We start from the raw sequence: 22,255 nt of genomic DNA on the forward strand, positions 1-22,255 counted from the left end.
AGTTTCTGGCACATAACAATCTCTTGTTAATTGCTTATTGAATGGATGGATGGATGAGCTGCTCTGGACTCTCCTGGTTGCTCTTAGCTGGGGTAAGGGGGTGGGGTGGGGGTGGAATTGCATATTTGTGTGTGTTTATCCAGTTCAAGTTTATTGTGTAAGGTGATAACTGCCTGAGCCCTTCCAGCTGGGACCAGAAGCTGCAGCAGGGGCTGGGCCTTGAAAAGGGCAGGGTAAGACTCTAAGCTAATTCCTATAAGAGTCCTGGAAGAACAGCAGGCTCTAAGGGTACACAGTATATGAGCCAGAACCAAGGCAAGGGGAGGAAGCCTGGACCTTCGAGTGAGTGAGTGAGCCAGGCTAGGAAAGCAAGACTTCAACCTGCCAACCCTGGAGAAGAATTGGCCTAACAAAGAAAGCCTCTCCAGGTCCCAGACTTCTGGAGGCTGGAAGAAGAGGCTCAGAGGGCTCTGTGGGTGAGTGTCTCCCCTGCACAGTCATGCTCTAACCCCATGGGAACTTGGTCTCAAGTCTGCTGTTATCTAGAGGGAGAAAAGAAGGCTGGTTTGTGATGGGATCTCGGGGTCCCTTGACCCAGTTCCAGCTTCAGAATGTCTAGGGGTCTTTTGATTCTAAATCCTGTGAGCCTAGGATCCCCTTAGACTGGGGAGAGTCTTCCATTCCCTAGAGAACCATCAGCCCAACTTCACAGACAAGGTCACAGAAGGGCAAGGGAGGCGGAGTGGGGGTTAACCATCATCTGGATGTAAGCCATTATTATGATTAGTGATGATCATTTATGACATGATACATCATACTTAGAATACTATGTTTAATGTATTCTACATAATATCTCTATATAATACTATATGATTTATAATATATAATATGGAATAAACTATAACACTATATTATGTTAGTAATATAATATATCATAGAGATACTACTTTATTAATAATAGCTGGTGTTATTATTAAGAGCAATAATAATAAGGCATTGTGTCATGATGGACAGAAACATAGCTCTGAAGACCAAGAAGACCTCCTTTCAAGTTCTGCCTCTGATGTATGGATGGGTTGTGTGACCTTGGGCAAGTCACCTAACTTCTTGGTGCTCTTATTATTGTTCAGTTGTTTCAGTCATGTCTGACTCTGTGATCCCATTTGGATTTTTCTTGGCAAAGATATTGGAATGGTTTGCCACTTCCTTTTCCAGCTCGTTGTACAGATGAGGAAACTGAGGCAAACAGGATTAAGTGACTTGCCCAGGGTCACACAGCTAGTAAGTGTCTGAGACTGGATTTGAACTCAGGTCTTCCTGACTCTAGGCCTGGTACTCTATCCACTGTGCCATGCTCTAGGCAGCTAGTTCTAAAGCTATAATTTATAGAGAAAGTATCAACTCACATACATGGTAAGAACCTTCTTATCCTGAAGTTCCCTATACTAGAAAAATTACAGTCCAACCCTATCCATAATGATCACAGTAGTAGTAGGAGGAGGAAGAGGAGGAGAAGGAGTAAAAAATGCTTTAACATATACTTACTTCAGGCAGTGTGACATAGAGTGCCAAGGAATATGTGTTAAGGTGTTCAGCATACATCTGGAAATGTGGGAAGTGAATGAATTCAGAGACAGTGTTAGGATTGAGTATATTGATTTGGGAGTTGTCTGTACTGAGGATAAGACAACACAAATCCAATTTCTGCCCTCTACAAAGGAAGGCCCTCCAATTGGAGGTTAGAGGAGGCTGAAAGAAGTGGTATCAGGCTTAAGTTAGTAGCATGGTGATGGGATGAGAAGTGATGAACTTATCTCAGGATAAGGGTTAACTTTTCCCAGGTAGAGAATGAGTTGGAAATTCAATTCCTGCCCTCTATAGAGGATGGATTTAGGAAGAGTTTGGTACTCTACCCTCCAGCCCTCCAATTAGCTGAAAAGCAAGGGGATAGGAGGCAAGGGGACACACTGGAAGTGTCTGGAAAATAAGGAGCAAATCTGGGAGAGGAGTGGAGCAATGCTGGCTGACCAGGGCAGTTCCTTAAAATGGAAGTCCCTGAAAGAGCTCACCTATTGGAGGAAGAGTAAGCAAGAACATAGGGATCTTCCAGGGTGAAAGGGCTGCTGGGAACAAGGTGAAGTCCCAAAAGTCAGGATCAGAACAGAGAAGTGTGATGGAAAAGTGGTAGTGGAGAACCAGAAGCAGAAAATATAGACTATTCTTTCTAGGCATTTAACAGGGAAAGGAAGGATGGGCATATGATGATAGCTAGAGGGGATGACATGGTCAAGGGAAGGCCTTTTTTGAAGACAGAGAAAACCTTGACGTGTTTGAAGGGGCCAATAGGTGCGGTGACAGTGAAGATGAAAGAGGAGGAGAGGGGGTGATTGGGAGAGAATTTAAGGGTTTTACAGGGAAAAAACCCAGGGCTAAAAGTCAGGAAGACTGAATTCTAGCTCCCACTTTGGTCTTAACTAGCTGTGAGTCTCTCCTTTTCTCTCAGTGTTTTTCCTTCAGTAAAATAAAGGGACCAGGGCAGCTAGGTGGTGCAGTGGATAAAGCACTGGCCTTGGATTCAGGGGGACCTTAGTTCAAATTTGACCTCAGACACTTGACATTTACTAGCTGTGTGACCCTGGGCAAGTCCCTTAACCCTCATTGCCCCGAAAAATACAAATAAACAAACAAACAAAAAATAAAGGGACCGTATCAGGTTACTGCTAACGTTCAGATGTCCTTGAAGATGCCACAGTGCCTAGGAAGACAGAGTCCTGTGGGCAAGCTTCCTGGGTGATGAGGCCTGAAGCCTGTGCCCAACCCTACCAAGATAGCAGGAGTGGGGCAGGAGTGGCCAATAGCAGGGTGAGGCTGGGAAAGTTGCAAAGGGCAGCTCTGCAAAGCTGAGGATGGCATTCACCAACCAGGTGCTCTCTTTCCTTTCTCTCTTAGTTCCTCTCTGCCCCTCCCCAAGGCTCCTCATGACACAACCCCAGCCAGCCTGGCCCCGGGCAGCAGGATGAGAGGGCTCCGATGGCGGTACACCCAGCTGGTAGGTCATGCTTCCCCTCTCCCTGATTTTCCCCCAACCCCTCTTGAGCTTTAAAGCATCAGCTGGGTGTGGAGTTGATGAGTGGTTGAACTGGGACTTGCGGTGGTTTAGCAGGGCACTTGAGTCTATTCTATTTCTTCTCATAATGCCCAGGCTCTCCTGGCTCTCACTAACTCCTCAGCTCTCAGTATCCCTGCCTCAACCTTGCTTGGCAAACAGCCAAATAGCTTTCCTGTCCCTTTAACCCTGCCATTGTCCAGTATGGGTCCATAGAGATTGGAGTGGGTGAGGTGAGACCTGTTGGTATGATGACCCCTGTCCCTTTCAGGAGGGCAGGGGGTGGATCAAAGCATTGGATTATACCTAGGAAGTGGCCGTCCCTTGTTAGGACAGAATCAGTCTATGAGATGGTATTCTTGCTGAAGAATTTTACTGTGCCCAGCCCCTGCCCCGGGCTGACACTGCCGGTTAGGTACCTGGTAGCCCACTGTGGTTTGATCCTGGCTTGGGGGAAGGGGAAGAAAGTGCCACCTGTTGTCAAGGGCCAGGCAAAGCACGAGGAGCCTGAGAGGATCTGGGAAGGCTTCAGGACAGGGATCAGGCTGGTAGGAGAAGCCCTGATTGATCCTTACTCCCAAACTTTGCCTGAGCAGTGCCCAGAACTCATCATCTGGTTCAATGGTTCTCAGTTTGTTTTAGAGTCCTGGGCTTCTACAGATGTCTGGTGAAACCTATTGCTGCCTTCTCAGAATAATATATTTAAATCCATTAAAAATGCATAGGATAGGGGCAGCTAGGTGGCGCAGTGGATAGAGCACTGGCCCTGGATTCAGGAGTACCTGAGTTCATATCTAGCCTCAGACACTTGACACGTACTAGCTGTGTGACCCTGGGCAAGTCACTTAACCCTAATTGCCTCACCAAAAAAACCAAACAAGCAAAAAAACAAACAAACAAAAAAATGCATAGGATTACAAAGGAAACCAATTATATCAAAATATCATTATCGAAATATTTTTGAAAAACCCCATTTGTGATATAGTAGTCTCATAAGCTTCTCTATTAATAATGGAGAATAATAAAAAAAATAGCTAACATTTATAAAGAGTTTTAAGATCTGCAAAGAGTTTTGTAAACCTTTGTAAGTTTTCCGTAAATGTTATCTCATTTGAGGTAGGTGTTATTATCTCCATTTTACAGATGAGGAAATTGAGGCAAACAGAAGACAAGCGGCTTATCTAGGGTCACACAGCTTTTTAGTATCTGAGGTAGGATTTGAACTCAGATCTTTCCTACTCCAACTCTAGTTCTCTATTCACTGTATAATCTAGCTGCCTTAAATGACCAGGTAGTACATTTAAAATATAAGTAAATTAAAGGGCCTAATAAGTACAGTGATTTCAAAGTAGTGATGAGCATAATGATATTTCAAGATATCTACAACAATTTTAATGTGATATGAAAATACCTGTGATTTCTCTTTGTGACAAAGTCCTCGGTACTGTTAAGAATTCTGTGGTTTGTGTCCTATATTCACAATGGTAGAAAATGCTAAATTGTTAGTGAAAACAAAGATATCATTTCCTCCCCCATCCAAGTTCATGGCCTCCTTGAAATCTATCTGTGGACCCTAGGTGAAGAGCCCCTGATCTAGTCCAGCTTCCCCGTTTGACAAATGAGGAAACTGAGACGAGGGGAGGGAAAAAGAAATAAGAAGTGGCCAAGCCTGGATTTGAAGCCAATTCTCTGATCCAAATCTAGGTCTCCTTGTCTCACACTATGATGCATGATCTTACATATGTACACCTGTGTATACATACACACACACACAAAACCAAAGTTCTAAGGCCTTTGTTCTTGAGCACCTGGATAGGACAGTGGGTAGGAGGAAGGGCAGGGAACCTGGATGTTCTGGCACCTGCTTCCCCCCACCCCTAAAGCTATAACCTGACCCCTCCTCCAGGACAGAACAGACTCCAAAGGACCAGGAGCAGAGACTCCTAGCCTTCCAGAGGTCTGTGAGGATGCCAGGCTCAGCTGGGCCCTGCTCCATGGGAAATGTTCCCATTTTCATCCCTAGGGCGCTAGGAAAATGTATGTCCTGGGGACTTAAGAGTTGCTTTGTCCCACCCAGAAGGATAAACTGGGTTGGAGGGAGGCTGCACTTGAGAAGAGAGCCCCTCCTGGATGTGCAGGGCGGGGGCCTCACACAACAGTCCCAAGGGCACCAGAACTGGGAAGCAATCAATAGTGGAGGCTGGAAAGGGGGATAAATGCTTGGGTAGAAATCCAGACAGAGGCAGTGTGCAGCATGGACTGGACTTCAGACCTATATGAGAAACCCAGCTTTGCCACAAATTTCCCATGTGTCTTTTTTTTGGGTGGGGCAATGAGGGTTAAGTGACTTGCCCAGGGTCACACAGCTAGTAAGTGTCAAGTGTTTGAGGCCGAATTTGAACTCAGGTCCTCCTGAATCCAGGGCCGGTGCTTTATCCACTGTGCCACCAGCTGCCCCCACGTGTCTTTAGGGAAATCTTCCCCTCTCTATAAAGTGAAGTTCCAATGAGACAGTCTCTAAAGTATCTCCCAGATTCTATGTTTCTATGACTTAATGTGTATCTCAGAGAGAAACAAGGGACTGCACACCTAAGAAAGCCACTTTCTCCACTGCTTGGGGCCTGCAGGCCAGGCCCAAGTCCAGTGCTCTCCCATCCATGCTGTCCGTATCTCCCACAGCCCAGCCAACCTGAAGACCCATTGCCAGGAGAGGCCGAGGATGAGGCTGTGACCCCAGCCATGCCAACTGCCCAGGGCCCAGGCACGGAAGAGGCTTGGGTGCCCACCCTGGGAGAAAGCAAAGTCCTTCAAGCAGAGGAATTCAGGCAGGTATGGCTGCTCCTGGGGTTTACAGACTTTGGAGATGAAGCTGAGAGGGCTCCTCTAGGCTTTCCTCCTGGAAGGTGTTGGTGAGGATAGCAACAGGGAGATCTGGGTTCTTGTCCTGGTTGTTATTTGACTTGCTGTGGGCAATAGTTATCTCCCTGCTGGGAAGCTGACCTTTCCTCATCTATGATATGGAGATCATACCCTGGCTCCACCTGCCTCACCAGTGGTTTAGAAGCCCAAAGGTATGCTCCCTCCATGCCTATGCCCTGAGGCTGAGAACTGACACCAGCGGCCAGGGTGGGTCTTCTCATCCATGCCTTGGTTACTGTTCATGGCCTGAGTCCTCCTGCTCTCCCAAGCACCCTTTCATGCTCCTCCTTCTGTCCCCAGCTCATCCCACACTTTCCCTGTCGGTTCACCGGCCACTCCTGGACCCTGGTTTACTGCACTGCAAGAGACGGTTTCAGCCTGAAGAGCCTGTATCGGAGGATGGAGGGCCAGAGTTCCCCCGTGCTACTGGCCCTCAGGGATAGAGATGGCCAGGTAAGCGGCCAGGCCTAATGGTGGGGGCTTTCTTCTGCAGGCCTGGTGCAAGGCAAAGGCGTGAGTGCCGAAGGAGGCCATGCTGGTGTCTCCTTGCCCTGCCCCGGGGAGGTTCTCTTCTCTGGAGACAGTCTCTTCAGAAGCGTACTCCCCTGCATTCCTCAGAGAGCAGAGGAATGAGGGGGCTCTACCCAGATGGCCCCTCACTGCAGGCCCAAGGCACAGGCTTTATGGCTGAAGGGTCCCATAGTGGGGCCATGTGGGAGCTGAATCACTCATTGGGAACCCCAAGGAAGCAATTCTCACCCCTGCACTTCCCTCCCCTCAACTACCACAACATCTAGATGTCTGAATTCTGGTCCTCAACAGTTTTTATGATCTGCTCTTCCCAGAGTATTTCTCTCTGTCTCTCTCTCTCTCTGTGTCTCTCTGTGTCTCTCTCCATCTCTCTGTATCTGTAAGTCTCTGTCTCTCTGTCTCTCTCTGTCTCTCTCTTTCTCTCTCTCTCCCCTCTCATCCCCTCCCCTTTCCTCTTCTCTGTCTCTTGCTCTCTGTCTCTCTCTTACTGTCTTTGTCTCTTTCTCTCTCTCCTCTCTCCCCTTCCCTCTGCTCCACTTCCCTCCCTTCTCCTCTCCTGTTCCTTTCTCTCTTCTCTTGTTCTCTCCTCTCCTCTCTCTCCCCTCTCATCCCCTTCCCTCTCCTGTTCTTTTGTCTCTATTACTCTGTCTCTTTCTCTCTCTCCTCTCTCCCCTTCCCTCTCCTCCCCTTCCCTCCCCTCTCCTCTCCTGTTCCTTTCTCTCTTCTCTTGTTCTCTTCTTTCCTCTCCTCTTCTCTGTCTCTATGTCTCTTTCTCCAGACCCCACCAGGGGTTATGGGGCAGCCAGATCTGGGGGAGGTGTCCTGTAATTAATCCTTCCCAGCAATATCAGCTTTGATTCCCAACCTTACTCAGAACCTAGAAATTGTTGTGTCTGGGGCAAGTACACAAATAGTACCTAGGGCAAGTGGCACAAACCATGTTCTCACTTTGGCACTTTTCCTATCAGGGGCCTTCTGAGACGCTGGGGGATTTGAGGTTGCTTCTGGGAAGGGGTTGAGAGGGAGAGCAGTTTGGAGAAGGGGAGAAGCTCACCCTGGCCTACCGCATAGGAGTTTCCTATTGTAACTAATTGTTCTCGCTAACCAGGTGCTGAGCTCGCTTCTTCTACGCCCCTATGAGACTGCAGTTTTTATCAGGGCCTTCAAATTCATCATCCTTGAGCAAAATCCAAGTTGTCCTAATCTTAGCTGTGGCCTTGTTTCTCCTAATCAGTCCATCAATCAGCACCTCTTGAGAACCTAATGTGTGCTTAGCTCTGGGCTCACTCAGCTTCCCTGTTAAGAGGGAGAGAAGGGGGCAGCTAGGTGGTACAGTGGATAAAGCACTGGCCCTGGATTCAAGAGGACCTGAGTTCAAATCCATCCACAGACACTTGACATGTACTAGCTGTGTGACCCTGGGCAAGTCACTTAACCCTCACTGCCCCACAGAATAAAAATAAATAAATTAAATAAATTAAAAAAAAAAAAAAAGAGGGAGAGCAGAGGAAACAACCCTAGTCCTTGGAAAGTTCACAGTCTGGGTGGGGAGGCAGAACTCGTCCACAGGAAACAATTAGAGAAAAAGATAGGACAGTGTGTTATTTAGGGCCAAATTGATTGTTTCAAACTCTAAATGTAAATGTTCAGTATAGGCTAGAGCAGTTGGTGAGGGCTCCTTAGAGGAGAAACTACCCATTCTGGGCCTTGAAGGATGAGTACAATTTTACTAGGAGGAAGGGGAAGAGAGAGGAAGGGCATTCCAGGCTGGAAATCCCAGTAGGCATAGGGATGTCTGCTTATGGGGTAACTGGCACTAGTTAGAGGTGCAGGACCGTCACTGAGAGCCAGGCTTGGGAGGTGGGTGGGTGGGTGGGGGTTTTATGAAGACAAGGGATGAGATGTTCCTTGGTGATACTTCTGGGAGCCTGAGAGCTTCCTAAGCATACTCCCTCCTGAGTGCCAGCTGCCAACCGTGCTCTTGCTTCCTGTTCCAGATATTTGGTGCCTTCTCCTCGACCGCCATCCGGGTCAGCAGCTGTTTTTATGGCACTGGAGAAACCTTCCTCTTCTCCTTCTCCCCAGAGCTGAAGGTGCGGTTCCCAGGCTGGAGCCAGGTCTGAATGAATCTCAGGGAGGCCTCTGGCAGCACACGGCTCTGTCCCCACTGGGCATAACTTTACCCAGCAGGGTGAAGAGCAGAGTGGGCACTAAGTGGCCCAGGGCCCATCTGGGCCACGAACCACCAGGGTCTATTGCTGGGGACAAGAAACAGGGCAGATACAGGCCTGAGTTTAAATCCTGTTTCAGACAACAACTCCACCACCCTGAGCAAGTTGCTTGACTTTTGTCTGTCTCAGTTTCTTCATCTGCAAAATGTGGATAATACTCCCTACCTCCTACAGTTGTTGTAAGGATAAAAAGATAATATTTTGGGGCGGCTAGGTGGCGCAGTGGATAGAGCACTGGCCCTGGAGTCAGGAGTACCTGAGTTCAAATCCAGCCTCAGACACTTAACACTTACTAGCTGTGTGACCCCGGGCAAGTCACTTAACCCCAATTGCCTCACTAAAAAAAAAAAAAAGATGATATTTGGCTTTGCACACCTTAAAATTATTGTTGTGAAAATAACCTTGCTAAGGTCTGATGATAGGCCACCTTTGCTTAAAAAACAAAACAAAACAAAAAAAGCAACCAAAAAAAATCCAAAACAAAAGAAAGCTTCAGTCGTTTCCCCTTACATCTAGGATGAAGTACAGTTTCCTTAGCTTGTTATTTAAGGCTTTTCACATTTTTGGCTCCCACATAACTTTCCAGCTTATTTCAAGCTACACCCTTTTGTGAACTCTATGTTATAGTAAAACTAGCTATTGTTTGTTATGTAGTAGTTTTTCAGATGTGTCTGACTCTTCTTGACCCTGTTTTTGGGTTTTCTTGGCAAAGATACTGGAGTGGTTTGCCATTTCCTTCTGCAGCTCACTTTACAGATAAGGAAACTGAGGCAAACAGGGTTAAATGACTTGCCCAGGATCACACAGCTAGTAAGTGTCTGAGGCTGGATTTGAACTCATGTCTTCCTCTCTCCAGGCCCAGCACTCTAGCCAGTGTGCCACCTTGCTGTTCTCTAAAGTTGATGCTCTATCCCCATCTTCCATGCATCCACACAAGCTACCCCCAGGCCTAGAGTGCCACTTTCCATCTCTGTTTCTCAGAATCTTTGACATGCCTCAAGGCTCAGTTCTGATTACATACATATGTTAAATTAATTGCTGAAGGTCTGGTACTGTGCTAGGTGCTGGGCACAGAAAGACAAAAGAAGGAAAAAAACCCGTCTGCCCTCAAGGAGTTTACATTCTCCTGGGAAGGATAGGACAAGTAAACTAATAATCATATATACAATCACCTGAAGGGAGCAAGAGCAGCAATAATTAGGAAGATCAGGGAGGTTTCCCACAGAAGGTGACACATGAACTGAGCTGCAAAGAAGACAGGAGGAAGTTCATTTTAGACATGGAACAAGTGCTGTGCAAAGGAGGCAGATGATGCAAAGGCAAGTTCAGGTAGCAGCCGGTGGGCCGGTTTGACTGGATTTGAGGATCTATGAGGTGGGAGTTGTGTGTAATAAGCCTGAAGGGATTTGAGTTTTATCCTAGCAGCAGGCAATAGCAATCTATGGAAGGTTCTAGAGCAAATGACTGACATGATGGGAAGTATACTTTAGGAAGATGATTTTGGGAGCTTAGGTACCACTTCACCTGCCATATCCTTGTTTCCCTACTTGGGTTGTTAGTGTTCTCTTACTCCTCAACTTTCTTTCTTTTCTTTTCTTTTTTGCAGGTAATGGGGGTTAAGTGACTTGCCCAGGGTCACACAGCTAGTAAGTGTCAAGTGTCTGAGGCCGTATTTGAACTCAGGTACTCCTGAATCCAGGGCTGGTGCTTTAACCACTGCACCATCTAGCTGCCCCAACTTTCTTTTAAAAAAATTTATTTGTTTTAAATATTTTATTTTTTCCAATGACATAAAAACAATTTTAATGTTTGTTTTAAAAAATTTTGAGGGGGCAGCTAGGTGGCACAGTGGATAGAGCACCGGCCCTGGACTCAGGAGGACCTGAGTTCAAATCCGGCCTCAGACACTTTACACTTACTAGCTGTGTGACCCTAGGCAAGTCACTTAACCCCAATTGCCTCACCAAAAAAAAAAAAAAAAAGAATTTAAAAAATTTTGAGTTCCAAATTCTCTCCCTCCATCCCCACTCCCCTCACGGAAAAGGCAAGCAATTTGATCTAGATTATGCATGAGCAAACATACAAAACATTTTCATATTAGCCACATAACAAAAGAAAACACAGAACCCCTCCACAAAAAAAAAAAGAGAGAAAAATAAAGTTAAAGAAAAGTTTGCTTTGATCTGCATTCAGACAGTATCAGTTCAGGGCAGCTAGGTGGCGCAGTGGATAGAGCACCTGCCCTGGAGTCAGGAGTACCTGGGTTCAAATCCAGCCTCAGACACTTAACACTTACTAGCTGTGTGACCCTGGGCAAGTCACTTAACCCCAATTGCCTCACTAAAAACAAAACAAAACAAACAAAAAAAAAACCAAACAAACAGTCAGTTCTTTCTCTAGAGGCACATAGTATGCTTCATCATGAGTCCTTTGGGGTTGTTTTGGATCATTGTATTGCTAAGAATAGCTGTCATCCATAGTTGATCATCATACAGTGTTGCTGTTACTGTATATAATGTTCTCCTGGTTCTGCTCACTTCACTTTGCATCAATTCATGTAAGTCTTTCCAAGTTTTTCCGAGAGCATCCTACTCATTATTTCTTATAGCCCAATTGTATTCCATCACAATCACATACCCTAAGTTGTTCAGCCATTCCCTAATTAATGGCCATTCCTTTAATTCCCAATTTGCCACCACTAAAAGAGCTGCTATAAGTACTTTTGTACATATGTACTTTCTCCCCCTTTTTTGTTCTCATTTCTGGGATACAGAAGTAGTAGTGGCATTGCTGGGTCAAAGGGTATGTGATTTTATAGCCCTTTGGGCATAGTTCCAAACTGCTCTCCAGAATGGTTGAATCTGTTTACAACTCTACCAACAGTGCTTTGGTGTTGCAGTTTACCCACATCCCCTCCAGCATTTGTCATTTTCCTTTTCTGTCCTATTAGCCAGTCTGATAGGTGTGGAGTGGTACCTATGAGTTGTTTTAATTTACATTTCTCTAATCAATAGTGATTTAGAATATTTTTTCATATGAGTATAGATAGCTGTTATTTCTTCATTTGAAAACTACCTGTTCATATCCCTTGACCATTTATCAATTGGGGAATGACTTGTGTTCTTATAAATTTGACTCAGTTCTCTATACATTGGAAAAATGAGGCCTTTATTGGAGAAACTTGCTGTAAACATTTTCCCACAGTTATGATTATTGTGTATTTCCCTCCATCCTATTTTTTCCTCTGTTTATCTTCTCTCTTCTTTCATCCTGTCCCTCTTCAAAAGTGTTTTGCTCACTCTACACTTACTAGCTGTGTGACCCTGGGCAAGTCACTTAACCCCCTTGGCCCCGCAAAAAAAAAAAAGTGTTTTGCTCCTGACTGCCACCTCCCCCAATCTACCCTCCCTTCCATCAGCATTCTGCCCCCTTGTATCTCCTTCCCCTTCTACTTCCCTGTATGGTATGATAGATTTCTATACCCTATATATGTATGTTATAGTGTGTATGCTATTCCCTCTTTGAGTCAATTTCAATGAGATTATGGTTCAAGGGTTGTCTGCCTCTACCACCCCCAACTTCTTGTCCACTGTAAAAGCTCTTTTGCATCTCCTTATTTGAGACAATTTACCCCATTCTACCTTTCCCTTCCTCTTCCTCCCAGTGGATCTGTCTTTCTCAGCTGTTTATTTTATTTTTAGATATTATCCCATCATAGTCATTCCTCTTTCTTACCCTTTAATTTTATTTTTTTTATATCATCCCATCATAGTCAACTTACACCTGTGCCCTCTGTCTATGTGTACTGCTTTTTTGTTTTTTGGGTGTTTTTTTTTTTTTTTTTTGCAGGGCAGTGGGGGTTAAGTGACTTGCCCAGGGTCCACAGCTAGTAACTGTCAAGTGTCTGAGGCCAGATTTGAACTCAGGTCCTCCGGAATCCAGGACTGGTGCTCTATCCACTGTGTCACCTGGCTGCCCCTATGTATACTGCTTTTAACTGCCCTAGTATTGAGAAAGTTCTTATGAGTTACAAGTATCATCTTCCCATGTAGGAATGTAAACAATTTAAAATTAATCTTATTGAATCTGTTATGATTTCTCTTTCTTGTTTACCTTTTCATGCTTTTCAGTTTTGTATTTGAAAGTGACATTTTCTATCCAGATCTTTTCATTAGGAATACTTGAAAGTCTTCCATTTCATCAAATATCCCATTCCCACTCCCCTCCCCCCCCCCCCCCCCCCCCCCCCCCCCCCCCCCCCCCCCCCCCCCCCCCCCCGCAAAGGATTATACTCAGTTTTTCTGGGTAGGTGAATCTTGGTTGTAATCCTAGTTCCTTTGCCCTTTGGAATAATACCATATTCCAAGCTCCTCCATCCTTTAATGTAGAAACTGCTAAATTCTGTGTTATTCTGACCGGCTCTACAATATTTGAATTGTTTCTTTCTGGCTGCTTGCAGTATTTTCTCCTTGACCTGGGAGCTCTGGAATTTGGCCATAATATTCCTGGGAGTTTTTATTGTGGGTGTCTTTCAGGAAGTGATCAGTGGATTCTTTCCACTTTTATTTTGCCCTCTGGTTCTAGGGCATCAGGGCGGTTTTCCTTGATAATGTCTTGAAATTGGATGTCTAGGCCCTTTTTTAAAAATTTATTTTTAATTTTTAATTTTTTAAATTTCTTTTTAACATATAAGGTATTTTATTTTTTCCATTACATGTAAAGATAGTTCTCAACTTTTGTTTATACAAGCTTTACAATTTCAGATTTTTCTCCCTCCCTCCCTCCCCCCTCCCCTAGACAGCAGGTAATCTGATATAGGTTATATCTATATATCTTTATACATATAGATATAGATATAGATATATACACACATATATATACACATAATAACATTAATCCTATTTCTGCATTAATTCTGTTACAAGAGAAAAAATCAGAGCAGTGATGCAAAACCTCAAAATAGAAAAAAAAAAACAACAGCACCAAAAACAAAAGAAATAGTACGGTTCAATAAGCATCTATACTCCACAGTTTTTTTTTTTTTTCTTGGATTTGGAGATCCTCTTCTATCATGAGTTCCCTGGAACTCTTCTGTACCATTGCATTGGTGAGAAGAATATAGTCCATCACAGTAGATCAACACTCAATGTTGATGATACTGTGTACAATGTTCTTCTGGTTCTGCTCATCTCACTCATCATCAGCTCACGTAAGACCCTCCAGGTTTCTCTGAACTCCTCCTGCTCATCATTTCTTACAGCACAATAGTTAGGCCCTTTTTTTGATCGTGGCTTTCAGGGAGTCCATTAATTCTTATATTATTTCTTCTCTATTTTCTAGGTCAATTATTTTCACAATGAGCTATTCCACATTGTCTTCTATTTTTTCATTCTTTTGATTTGGTTTGATTGTTTCTTGCTATCTTGTGGAGTCATTCATTAGCTTTCACTTGTCCAATTCTAATTCTTAAGGAATTATTTTCTTCAGTGAGCTTCTGTACCTCCTCTTCTATTTAGCTGATATTACCTTTTTTTTTTTTTTTTTTGCAGGGCAATGAGGGATAAGTGACTTGCCCAGGGTCACACAGCTAGTGTCAAGTGTCTGAGGCTGGATTTGAACTCAGGTCTTCCTGAATCCAGGGCCAGTGTTTTATCCACTGTGCTACCTAGCTGCCCTTGCCAATGTTACTTTTTAAGGAGTTCTCCTCTTCCATGAATTTTTGTGTATCTTTTTACATTTGGCCAATTTTGCTTTTTAAGGTGTTCTTTTTTTTTTCATCAGATTTTTTGTGCCTCTTTTACCATTTGGCCAATTCTGTGCTTTAAGGTATTATTTTCTTCAATATTTTTTGTGCCTACTTTACTGAGATGTTGATGCTTTATTTTAAATTATTTTCTTGCATCACACTCATTTCTCTCTCTCACTCTTTTTTTTTTTTTTGGTGAGGCAGTTGGGGTTAAGTGACTACACAGCTAGTAAGTGTTAAGTGTCTGAGGCCAGATTTGAACTCAGGTCCTCCTGAATCCAGGGCTGGTGCTCTATCTACTGCACTACCTAGCTGCCCCTACACTCATTTCTCTTACCAATTTTTTGTCTATCTTTCTCGTGTAATTTTCCTCTTTTTTTTTTTTTTTTGGTGAAGCAATGCAGGTTAAATGACTTGCCTGGGATCACACAGCTATTTAAGTATTAAGTGTCTGAGGCCAGATTTGAACTCAAGTACTCCTGGATCCAGGGCCGGTGCTTTATTCACTGTGCCACCTAGCTGCCCCCCTTTCATTTAATTTTTAAAAATCCTTTTGGAATGCTTCCTGGGATTCTTGTTTGTCCTGAGATCAATTCACATTTTTCATTAAGTCTTTGGATGTAGCTGTTTTGACTTTGTTATCTTCTTCAGAGTTTGTGTTTTGATCTTTCCTGTTGGCTTAATATGGTCAGGTTCTTTTTTGGTTTTGCTCATTTTCCTAGCCTATTTCCTGATTTTTAACTTTATGTTAAATAGAGTTCTACTCCTGGAGTGGAGAGGGCACTGTCTCAAACTTTAGTTTTTTATTGTTGCTGTTTTTAAAGCTAGTTCTGGGGGGGGGGTCTATAAATTTTCAGTTCTTTCAACATGGTATGATTTAAGGAGAGGCCACTGCTCTCCTGGAATGTTTTCTGGTCTGTGAGTGACCACAAGCACTCTTTTCTGTCCTGGAAGTGTGACCACAGTCCCCGTTCCTCTTTAACCACAGGCTTTAGTGTCCTCATGCTCCTCCTTACCCCAGGAGTGTAACCCAGTACTATGACCCAGATCTGAGTATGGGCAATGCAACAGAGGCTGACATCTAATGTTAGCAAAAGGTCCCCTGTAATCTCCTTCTGACTAGTTGTCCAGCCCCCTTTCAGTCTGTGGGCTGGGAGCTCTGGAAGATAGAGCTGCCAATTCAGTCATACCCAAGGCCTGTTGTTGGCTTTGTGATCCAGCCTGCACTGGTGAGGCCTGCTGGATTGTGCTCCACTCTCACCTGGGGATGACAGATCTTTACTGCTGACCTAAATTGTCTAGGGCTGCAAAATTGTTTCACCCCATTCTTTTGTTGGTTCAGCTGCTTCCAGGATTTGCTTTGAGGTTATTTCAAAATTGTTTGGAGGGGAATTTGAGACAGCTCATTGCCTTTACTCTACCATCTTGCCTCTTCCCCTTTATTACTCAACTTTTCTTAGAGTCTACCTGTACCTTATCCACTTCTCCCTTAAATGTATTTTCTGTCCTGAACCCAACTTCTGCTCACTTCCTTCTCTTAAAAATCTGGACTCAACTTCTGGATCCTTTGTCAATGTCATGGTTGTTGCCTTCTCCTCCTTCCTTTTCTTCTTCTAGTTCAGAGATTGTGACAGATCACCATTTTGCCATGTTAGCACTCCATCTCAGCTTTGGGTCATCTGGAAATTTGATAAGTGGGCCTTACACACCTCTATCTCCTTCATTCCTGGGAACCCTCCTGCTCTCTGACCCTCTCCCTACAATCATGTTGGCAACACAAGTACTTCTCATGCCCTATTTTATAAGACAGATTTTTGTTTTAAAGTCTTATTTCCTCCAGTAAACTGTGAGGGGAAGGGGCAGTGGCTTATCTGAACTTTCTAATCCTATGCATAAAAGCTGCTTTTATTGATCCTTGTTGTTGCTTCTCCTTTTTTTTTTTTTTTAAGTGAGGCAATTGGGGTTAAGTGATTTGCCCAGGGTCACACAGCTAGTTAAGTATTAAGTGTCTGAGGCCGAATTTGAACTCAGGTACTCCTGACTCCAGGGCCGGTGCTCTATCCACTGCGCCATCTAGCTGCCCCTGTTGCTTCTCCTTTTGAAAAATTGGACTCTGAGTCTATCTTCTTGATCTCTTTTAGCTCCTCTCCAATTCAATGAGACTTCCCAAAGAACTGCTTCTGAGATCTTTCTGCAAGTTCTTTTGGCACCCTTAGGTATTATTCAAAGATACAATTGGTTGCTAGGTGATATAGTGGTTAAAACACTGGATCTGCAATCAGGAAGGCCTCAGTTCAAATCTTGTCTTAGACATTTAGATCTTGAGAAAGAAACTTAACTCGTATCTATCTCAGTTTCTTTAACTGTAAAATATAGATAATAATAGCACCTTCCTCCCAGAGTTGTGAGGATCAAATGAGATAATATTTGCTTTTTGGTTTTTTTGGTTTTTTGGTTTTTTTTTGGCAGGGCAATGAGGGTTAAGTGCCTTGCCCAGGGTCACACAGCTAGTTAACTGTCAAGTATCTGAGGCCGGATTTGAACTTAGGTCCTCCTGAATCCAGGGCCAGTGCTTTATCAACTGTGCCACCTAGCTTCCCCATGAAATAATATTTGTAAAGCATTTAGTCCAGTGCCTGACACATAGTGGGCACTAATGCCTCTTTCTTCTTTCCTTTCTTCCTCCCTCCCTCCCTCCTTCTTTTCCTTCCCTTTTTCCTCTGAGCTGGGAAACTTGAGCTCACTTAAAGTAGTCAGGCCTTCCCTTACTACCTCTCACTTATCTGGGGCTCCAGTTCCATTTTAGTGATATTTATTTGTTCTGCTCAGTCCAGTTTGAAGACCCTTAATGGTGGAGAGAATCCTAGGCATAAGGTATGAGTAAAGTGGGCATTAGCAACTCTGCCTTCTCTATTATCTATTAGAATCCCCACATCCTCACCAAGCAGCAATCTATGCCTTCCTTATTCTGCTTTCTCTAAACTTAGTTCCCCCCTTCCCCCAAGCCTTATGCATATTCTTCTCGGGCCTTCCCCCCAATTTTTCCAATTAATTACAATTAATAATGCATCATAATAGTCTTTGTTGTTCAGTTGTGTCTGAGTCTTCATGACTACATTTGGGTTTTCTTGGCAAAGACTTCTCCAGCTCATTTTATAGATGAAGAAACTGAGGCAAACAGGATGAAGTGACTTGCCCAGGGTCACACAGGTAGAAAGTGTCTGAGCCTAGGTATGAAGTCAGGAAGATGAGTCTTCCTGACTCCAGGCCTGGCACTCATCCATTGTGCCACTTAGTTGCCCCTATAATAGTCTGGCCCTTAAAAAAACCAACACCTCTTGCACACTTTTGCCCTCCTTTAATTCTGGCAAAAATGTTACAAGATAGGAAGGACAGAGAGTGTTAGCCTCATTTTAAAGATGAGAAAACTGAGTCTCAGAGGAACAAAATCCCCCAGTTAGCAAATGACAGACATGGGATTTCAGCCCAGGTTCCATGATCCTCAGACTTTCCCCACCACACCCTACTCTCCTTTCTCCATGTGACTTTCTCTTAGCAGGGATTGGAGAAAAATTACCTGGAAGAGTTCTAAAGCCAGAGAAATTTTGGGCATGGGCAAAAGCTTTCCTTCCAACTCTGCCACCAAGTGTTCACCTGCGGTACTGCAAGCTGTTCAGGTCCATACCACTAAAAAGAGTTTTTCTTCTTGTTGCAGGTATTTAAGTGGACAGGAAATAATTCTTTCTTCGTGAAAGGAGACCTAGACTTGCTGGCAATGGGCAGTGGCAGGTATGCATTCCATAAGTCTTCCCAGTATTCAGGGGTGTCACATTCTCATTCTCTGCCACTTTTAAGGGACACAGGGGCTGAGACTACTGTCCCTCATTCTCAGAGCCTCTTTCCAGTTCAAATCTATAGATCCTTGTCACAGAGGATTGCTCAAAACTGGCAAAGACTTGGAGGTGAAACCATTCCTACAAGGGGCTAATAACAGAACAGTTTCATATGCCAAGTCTTTCCTCTTTCCCTGGTAGAACAAACATCAGTGCTGCATCATGGCAGGCATAAAGGCTGACCCTAGTGACTGTCTTCCTTAGGAAGAGGGTAACACTCACAAGAGACATAGGCAAGACCAACCTGACCTACAGACTCAATAGACAAGATGTAAAGCGTGACAGCAATCTCCTGCTCAAATAGCTCTCCTACCATCTCTTTATCACTGACACCTGAAGACTCAACCATTACAGGTTCATTCCATTGTGGAGTTAAGCATTGCCTTTTAAAATATTGCACATCAGAAATGGAGGTCTGAGTATAGGACACTACAGACAATGTCAGACTTTTTTTTTTTTGACATTTTGGTCGGATTTTTTGAACTGTTTTTCTCCCCTCTTTTATTCTTTCTTTTTTAAATAAGGGATGGATGGCTCTGGGAGGGAAAGGGAGGAAACATTTGGGAAACGTAGGTGATATAAAAACAAAATGTACTAATACAAATTTATTTTAAAAAATTGAACACTGCAAATGCCTTCTCCAGGGTAACTGTTTCATGAATCAGCTATGTCTGATGGATACCTGAGTTCTGGAGCGGCAGCTGGCTGGAAGAAACAGAGGAAGGGTACAAATAAGGAAGGTTTAGGGCCCTAAAAACAAAGTTTCAACCAGATCCAAGCTTTGGTGGGGGACGGCCCTAACTGACCATCTGAAGTCTTTAAGCCAAATGGGGTTTGGAGAACAGGAGAGCCAGAGGCATTCCTGATGCCCAGATTTCTTTTTGTATCTAGTGGCCAGTTTGGGCTGTGGTTGGATGGGGACCTGAACCATGGGGGCAGCCGCCCCTGTGCAACCTTCAACAATGAAGTTCTGGCTAGCCGAGAAGAATTCTTCATACAAGATCTGGAGGCCTGGCTGTTGAGCTGATGTGCCCAGACCGCCAAAGCCTGCTCTGACCTTTTCACTGGGGCCTTGCTTACTATGTCCCTCCCCAGGGTAACAGTAAAGCATAAGGGGGCAAGTTTAAGTTGCTGGCCAGTTTCTTGGTTAACTATATCAACTGCAGTCCCCCACCTATCAAAAGGCTTGTATATCTTGGGCAAGAATTTTGGGGATGGACACTATCTTAGAAATATCTTCTGACTGCAAATGATTTTGCTTTGAATAAACCTGGATCCCAGGCAGCTCTCTTCAGCACTTCCAGATAACCTGCCATCAAATGTGGTCCAAATCCTATAGGAAAAGAGGAAATAAATTCCTGATAAGAACTGCTACATACTGAGGGCTCAGGGAACTGAGAGGACCACCTTTTCCCTTTCCCATAACACTGCCCTATCCCTTAATTTTTTCCTAGGATATTTACTATGGGCAAAGTAAAACTGGCACGTATCATGGCTGGTGCCCCAAACCAGGCAATGCTCAAATGCAGGAGTCAACTCCAAGAAGGGGCTTAGGTGGGCAGAAGTCACACTTGGGTTCAATCATCCACCATATACTCCCTTGTCCAAATTCTTCTGGCTCAACAGGGCTGGTCCAGCATAGGGCTACAAACTACCCAATCCACATCAGGCTGAAACTGATGTCCTGAAGGAAACTGCTGGGGGAAGTACCCTACAGCATAACAGGGTCAAGAGGCAAGAGCATCACGAGTGTTTGCACATGGCTGGCCAAGTTATACTACCACAATGAGTCATCTGAAATCTCCTTTGCTCCTGAAGAGAAGTTGCTGGCCTTTGGGCACAGGAAACAAAGAGAATTTTCTTTCCTGGTCAGTACCTGCTTTCCCCTCCCCCATCATTAAAAGATTTCTCCCTTTCATGGCAGCTGCTTCCTCTGAAGTTGGGTTATGGAAATTGAGCAACACAGATGCAGCTAAATGCATCTTCACTCACAGGACATCTAGGTTGGTGAAAGGATTAAATATTGTGGTCAAGATAAAACATATTTCTCTCGCTCAATGATAGAACAAATCTCAGTTTAAGGCATGGGTCAAGTCTCCGATGAAGGATGACAAGTAGCATGAAAGAAGTTCCCAGAGAGCAGGATGTCTGGTTGTAGATACATTCACAAAACTTTATTGCAATATTTTTACACATCTGTCACAGTAATTGATTTTAAAAATGCAATGTTCTTAAGAAGAGAAACTTCTGTAATTTCAGTGGCTGAGATACCAAAATCTTTGTGCATAAACATCAAAGGTGTTTCCTAAGTAAAATCCAAATCTGATAGCCTAAGCAGGGAGGCAAACATCATAATATAGAGTACATCTGCCTCAAATGGACAGAAATGCAAACAGCAGGCTCTGATCTTTTGCCCCAACTTCCCCAATGTGTGCGTTACAATAATGCAGTAGTAGAATATAAATTCCAGAGTTAAGTATGATTCAATAATAGCATGTTGCAGAAATAAGACAATCTTTGCCATTACATTCTTGCCCTTGATTTTGGATACATAACCTTAATAAAAAGCACTTATACAGCACGGTAATTCTGAGCTCAATCTTTTTTTTTTTGGCCAACCTCGCCTCCCCATCCCATTTCTTCTTGTCACTGAAGTGTGACCTTGGACAAATCACTCAAGAAAATCAAGTGTTATGTAATATAACAAAGAGGACTGGAGAAAGGGTATCAGGGGCTGCATTTTCTTATTCAGTTGACCAAATCAACCTAATGTCTTCTATTTTGAGGGAAGATAATGTGTAGATAATTCTGAAGTTATATCCACTTTTTAAAAAAATTAAGGCAATTGGGGTTAAGTGACTTGCTCAGGGTCCCTCAGCTAGAAAGTGCCTGAGGCCATTTGCACTCAGGTGCCACCCAGCCATGCTTTTGAGAGGTGATCCTGTATTCACTTGGTGACTGTCTATCAAGTACTTCCAGTCTGACCCTCAAAGTGGGAGCCTGAACACTCACTGGACTAGGGAAAGAAGGCTGACAATCCACTTGAAGATATAGGCCAGTGGATGACATTGCACTGTGATCTCATCAATTTAACAAACACTTTTTAAAGTGCCTATTGTGTGTAAGGCCCCATGTTAGGTACTGGGGAAGATAGAAAGATAATGAGAAGTGCTCTCTGCTCCCAAGGATTTTATAATCTAGCAAGGGAGGCATATCAGACTACAGGACAACACAGAACATGACAGGTCTATAAGGTGCCACAAAAAAAACAGAAGAGGCAAAGATTGTTTCAGATGGGGGATCACGGAAGGTTTCATGAAGGAGGTACTGTTGAAGGACATGGAAGATTTTACCTCCCAAAGGACAGTCTGGAAAGGTCTGGGGACAACTGCTTCGAGGATGCAGCCTGCACTTCCCTTCTCCCCTGCCAGCAAGGCCTAGACCAGACAAAAGTGGACAAGGTAGGCTATACTGGCACGCACATATGCATGATGAAGGCTGAGCAGAAGCCCAGGGTTTTTTATCCATTCCCACTCTGGGCACCCTGGGAAAAAGGAGATTCTACACTGGCCTGTGCCTGAAAGCCACCAAGGAAGTCACAAGGGTGGCAGCGAAGGCTGATCCTTTCGCTTGAACAACGTCTTGATGCAGTCTATTTTGTTGAGGCAGCAGAAACTTATTCCCCCATCGGAGCAGTGCCTTGGGAAAGTGGCCTTTTATAGCAAGACCTTCTTAAAGTCTTGTTTATTCAGAAATAAGAGTGAACGAAATCTGTTGAGAGAGAGGGAAATCATTTAGCTGAAGTGGGAGCTGCTACAGAGAGGTAACA

The 22,255-nt window shown here is 44.1% G+C and overlaps 2 protein-coding genes across 2 annotated transcripts in view; one reads left to right on the forward strand and one right to left on the reverse strand.

The window, feature by feature from the left end:
- The first annotated feature begins 375 nt into the window (after positions 1 to 375).
- TLDC2 (TBC/LysM-associated domain containing 2) lies at positions 376 to 19,701 on the forward strand. The gene is made up of 7 exons (XM_043989180.1): positions 376 to 476; positions 2,950 to 3,049; positions 5,786 to 5,935; positions 6,326 to 6,478; positions 8,554 to 8,649; positions 18,249 to 18,322; positions 19,318 to 19,701. The coding sequence occupies exons 2-7, from the start codon at positions 3,017 to 3,019 to the stop codon at positions 19,451 to 19,453; spliced, it is 642 nt and encodes a 213-aa protein (XP_043845115.1). The 5' UTR covers positions 376 to 476; positions 2,950 to 3,016; the 3' UTR covers positions 19,454 to 19,701.
- Positions 19,702 to 20,573: 872 nt separating this feature from the next.
- Positions 20,574 to 22,255, reverse strand: part of SAMHD1 (SAM and HD domain containing deoxynucleoside triphosphate triphosphohydrolase 1) — a 56,703-nt gene continuing 55,021 nt past the window's right edge. Inside the window, exon 16 of the mRNA XM_043987266.1 lies at positions 20,574 to 22,197. Within this exon, the coding sequence (XP_043843201.1) occupies positions 22,171 to 22,197 (27 nt within the window). The 3' untranslated portion in view covers positions 20,574 to 22,170. The remainder of the gene's footprint in view (positions 22,198 to 22,255) is intronic.

This window comes from Dromiciops gliroides, chromosome 2 (genome assembly GCF_019393635.1).
Source record: "Dromiciops gliroides isolate mDroGli1 chromosome 2, mDroGli1.pri, whole genome shotgun sequence".
NCBI classification, from domain to species: domain Eukaryota; kingdom Metazoa; phylum Chordata; class Mammalia; order Microbiotheria; family Microbiotheriidae; genus Dromiciops; species Dromiciops gliroides.

Excerpts from the sequence above, each read along its gene's own strand:
- TLDC2 (XM_043989180.1), top strand. The coding sequence starts at position 3,017 with ATGAGAGGGCTCCGATGGCGGTACACCCAGCTG. Across the intron at positions 6,479-8,553 it reads TCAGGGATAGAGATGGCCAG|ATATTTGGTGCCTTCTCCTC; the intron begins GTAAGCGGCCAG and ends TTCCTGTTCCAG. Across the intron at positions 8,650-18,248 it reads CCTTCTCCCCAGAGCTGAAG|GTATTTAAGTGGACAGGAAA; the intron begins GTGCGGTTCCCA and ends TTCTTGTTGCAG.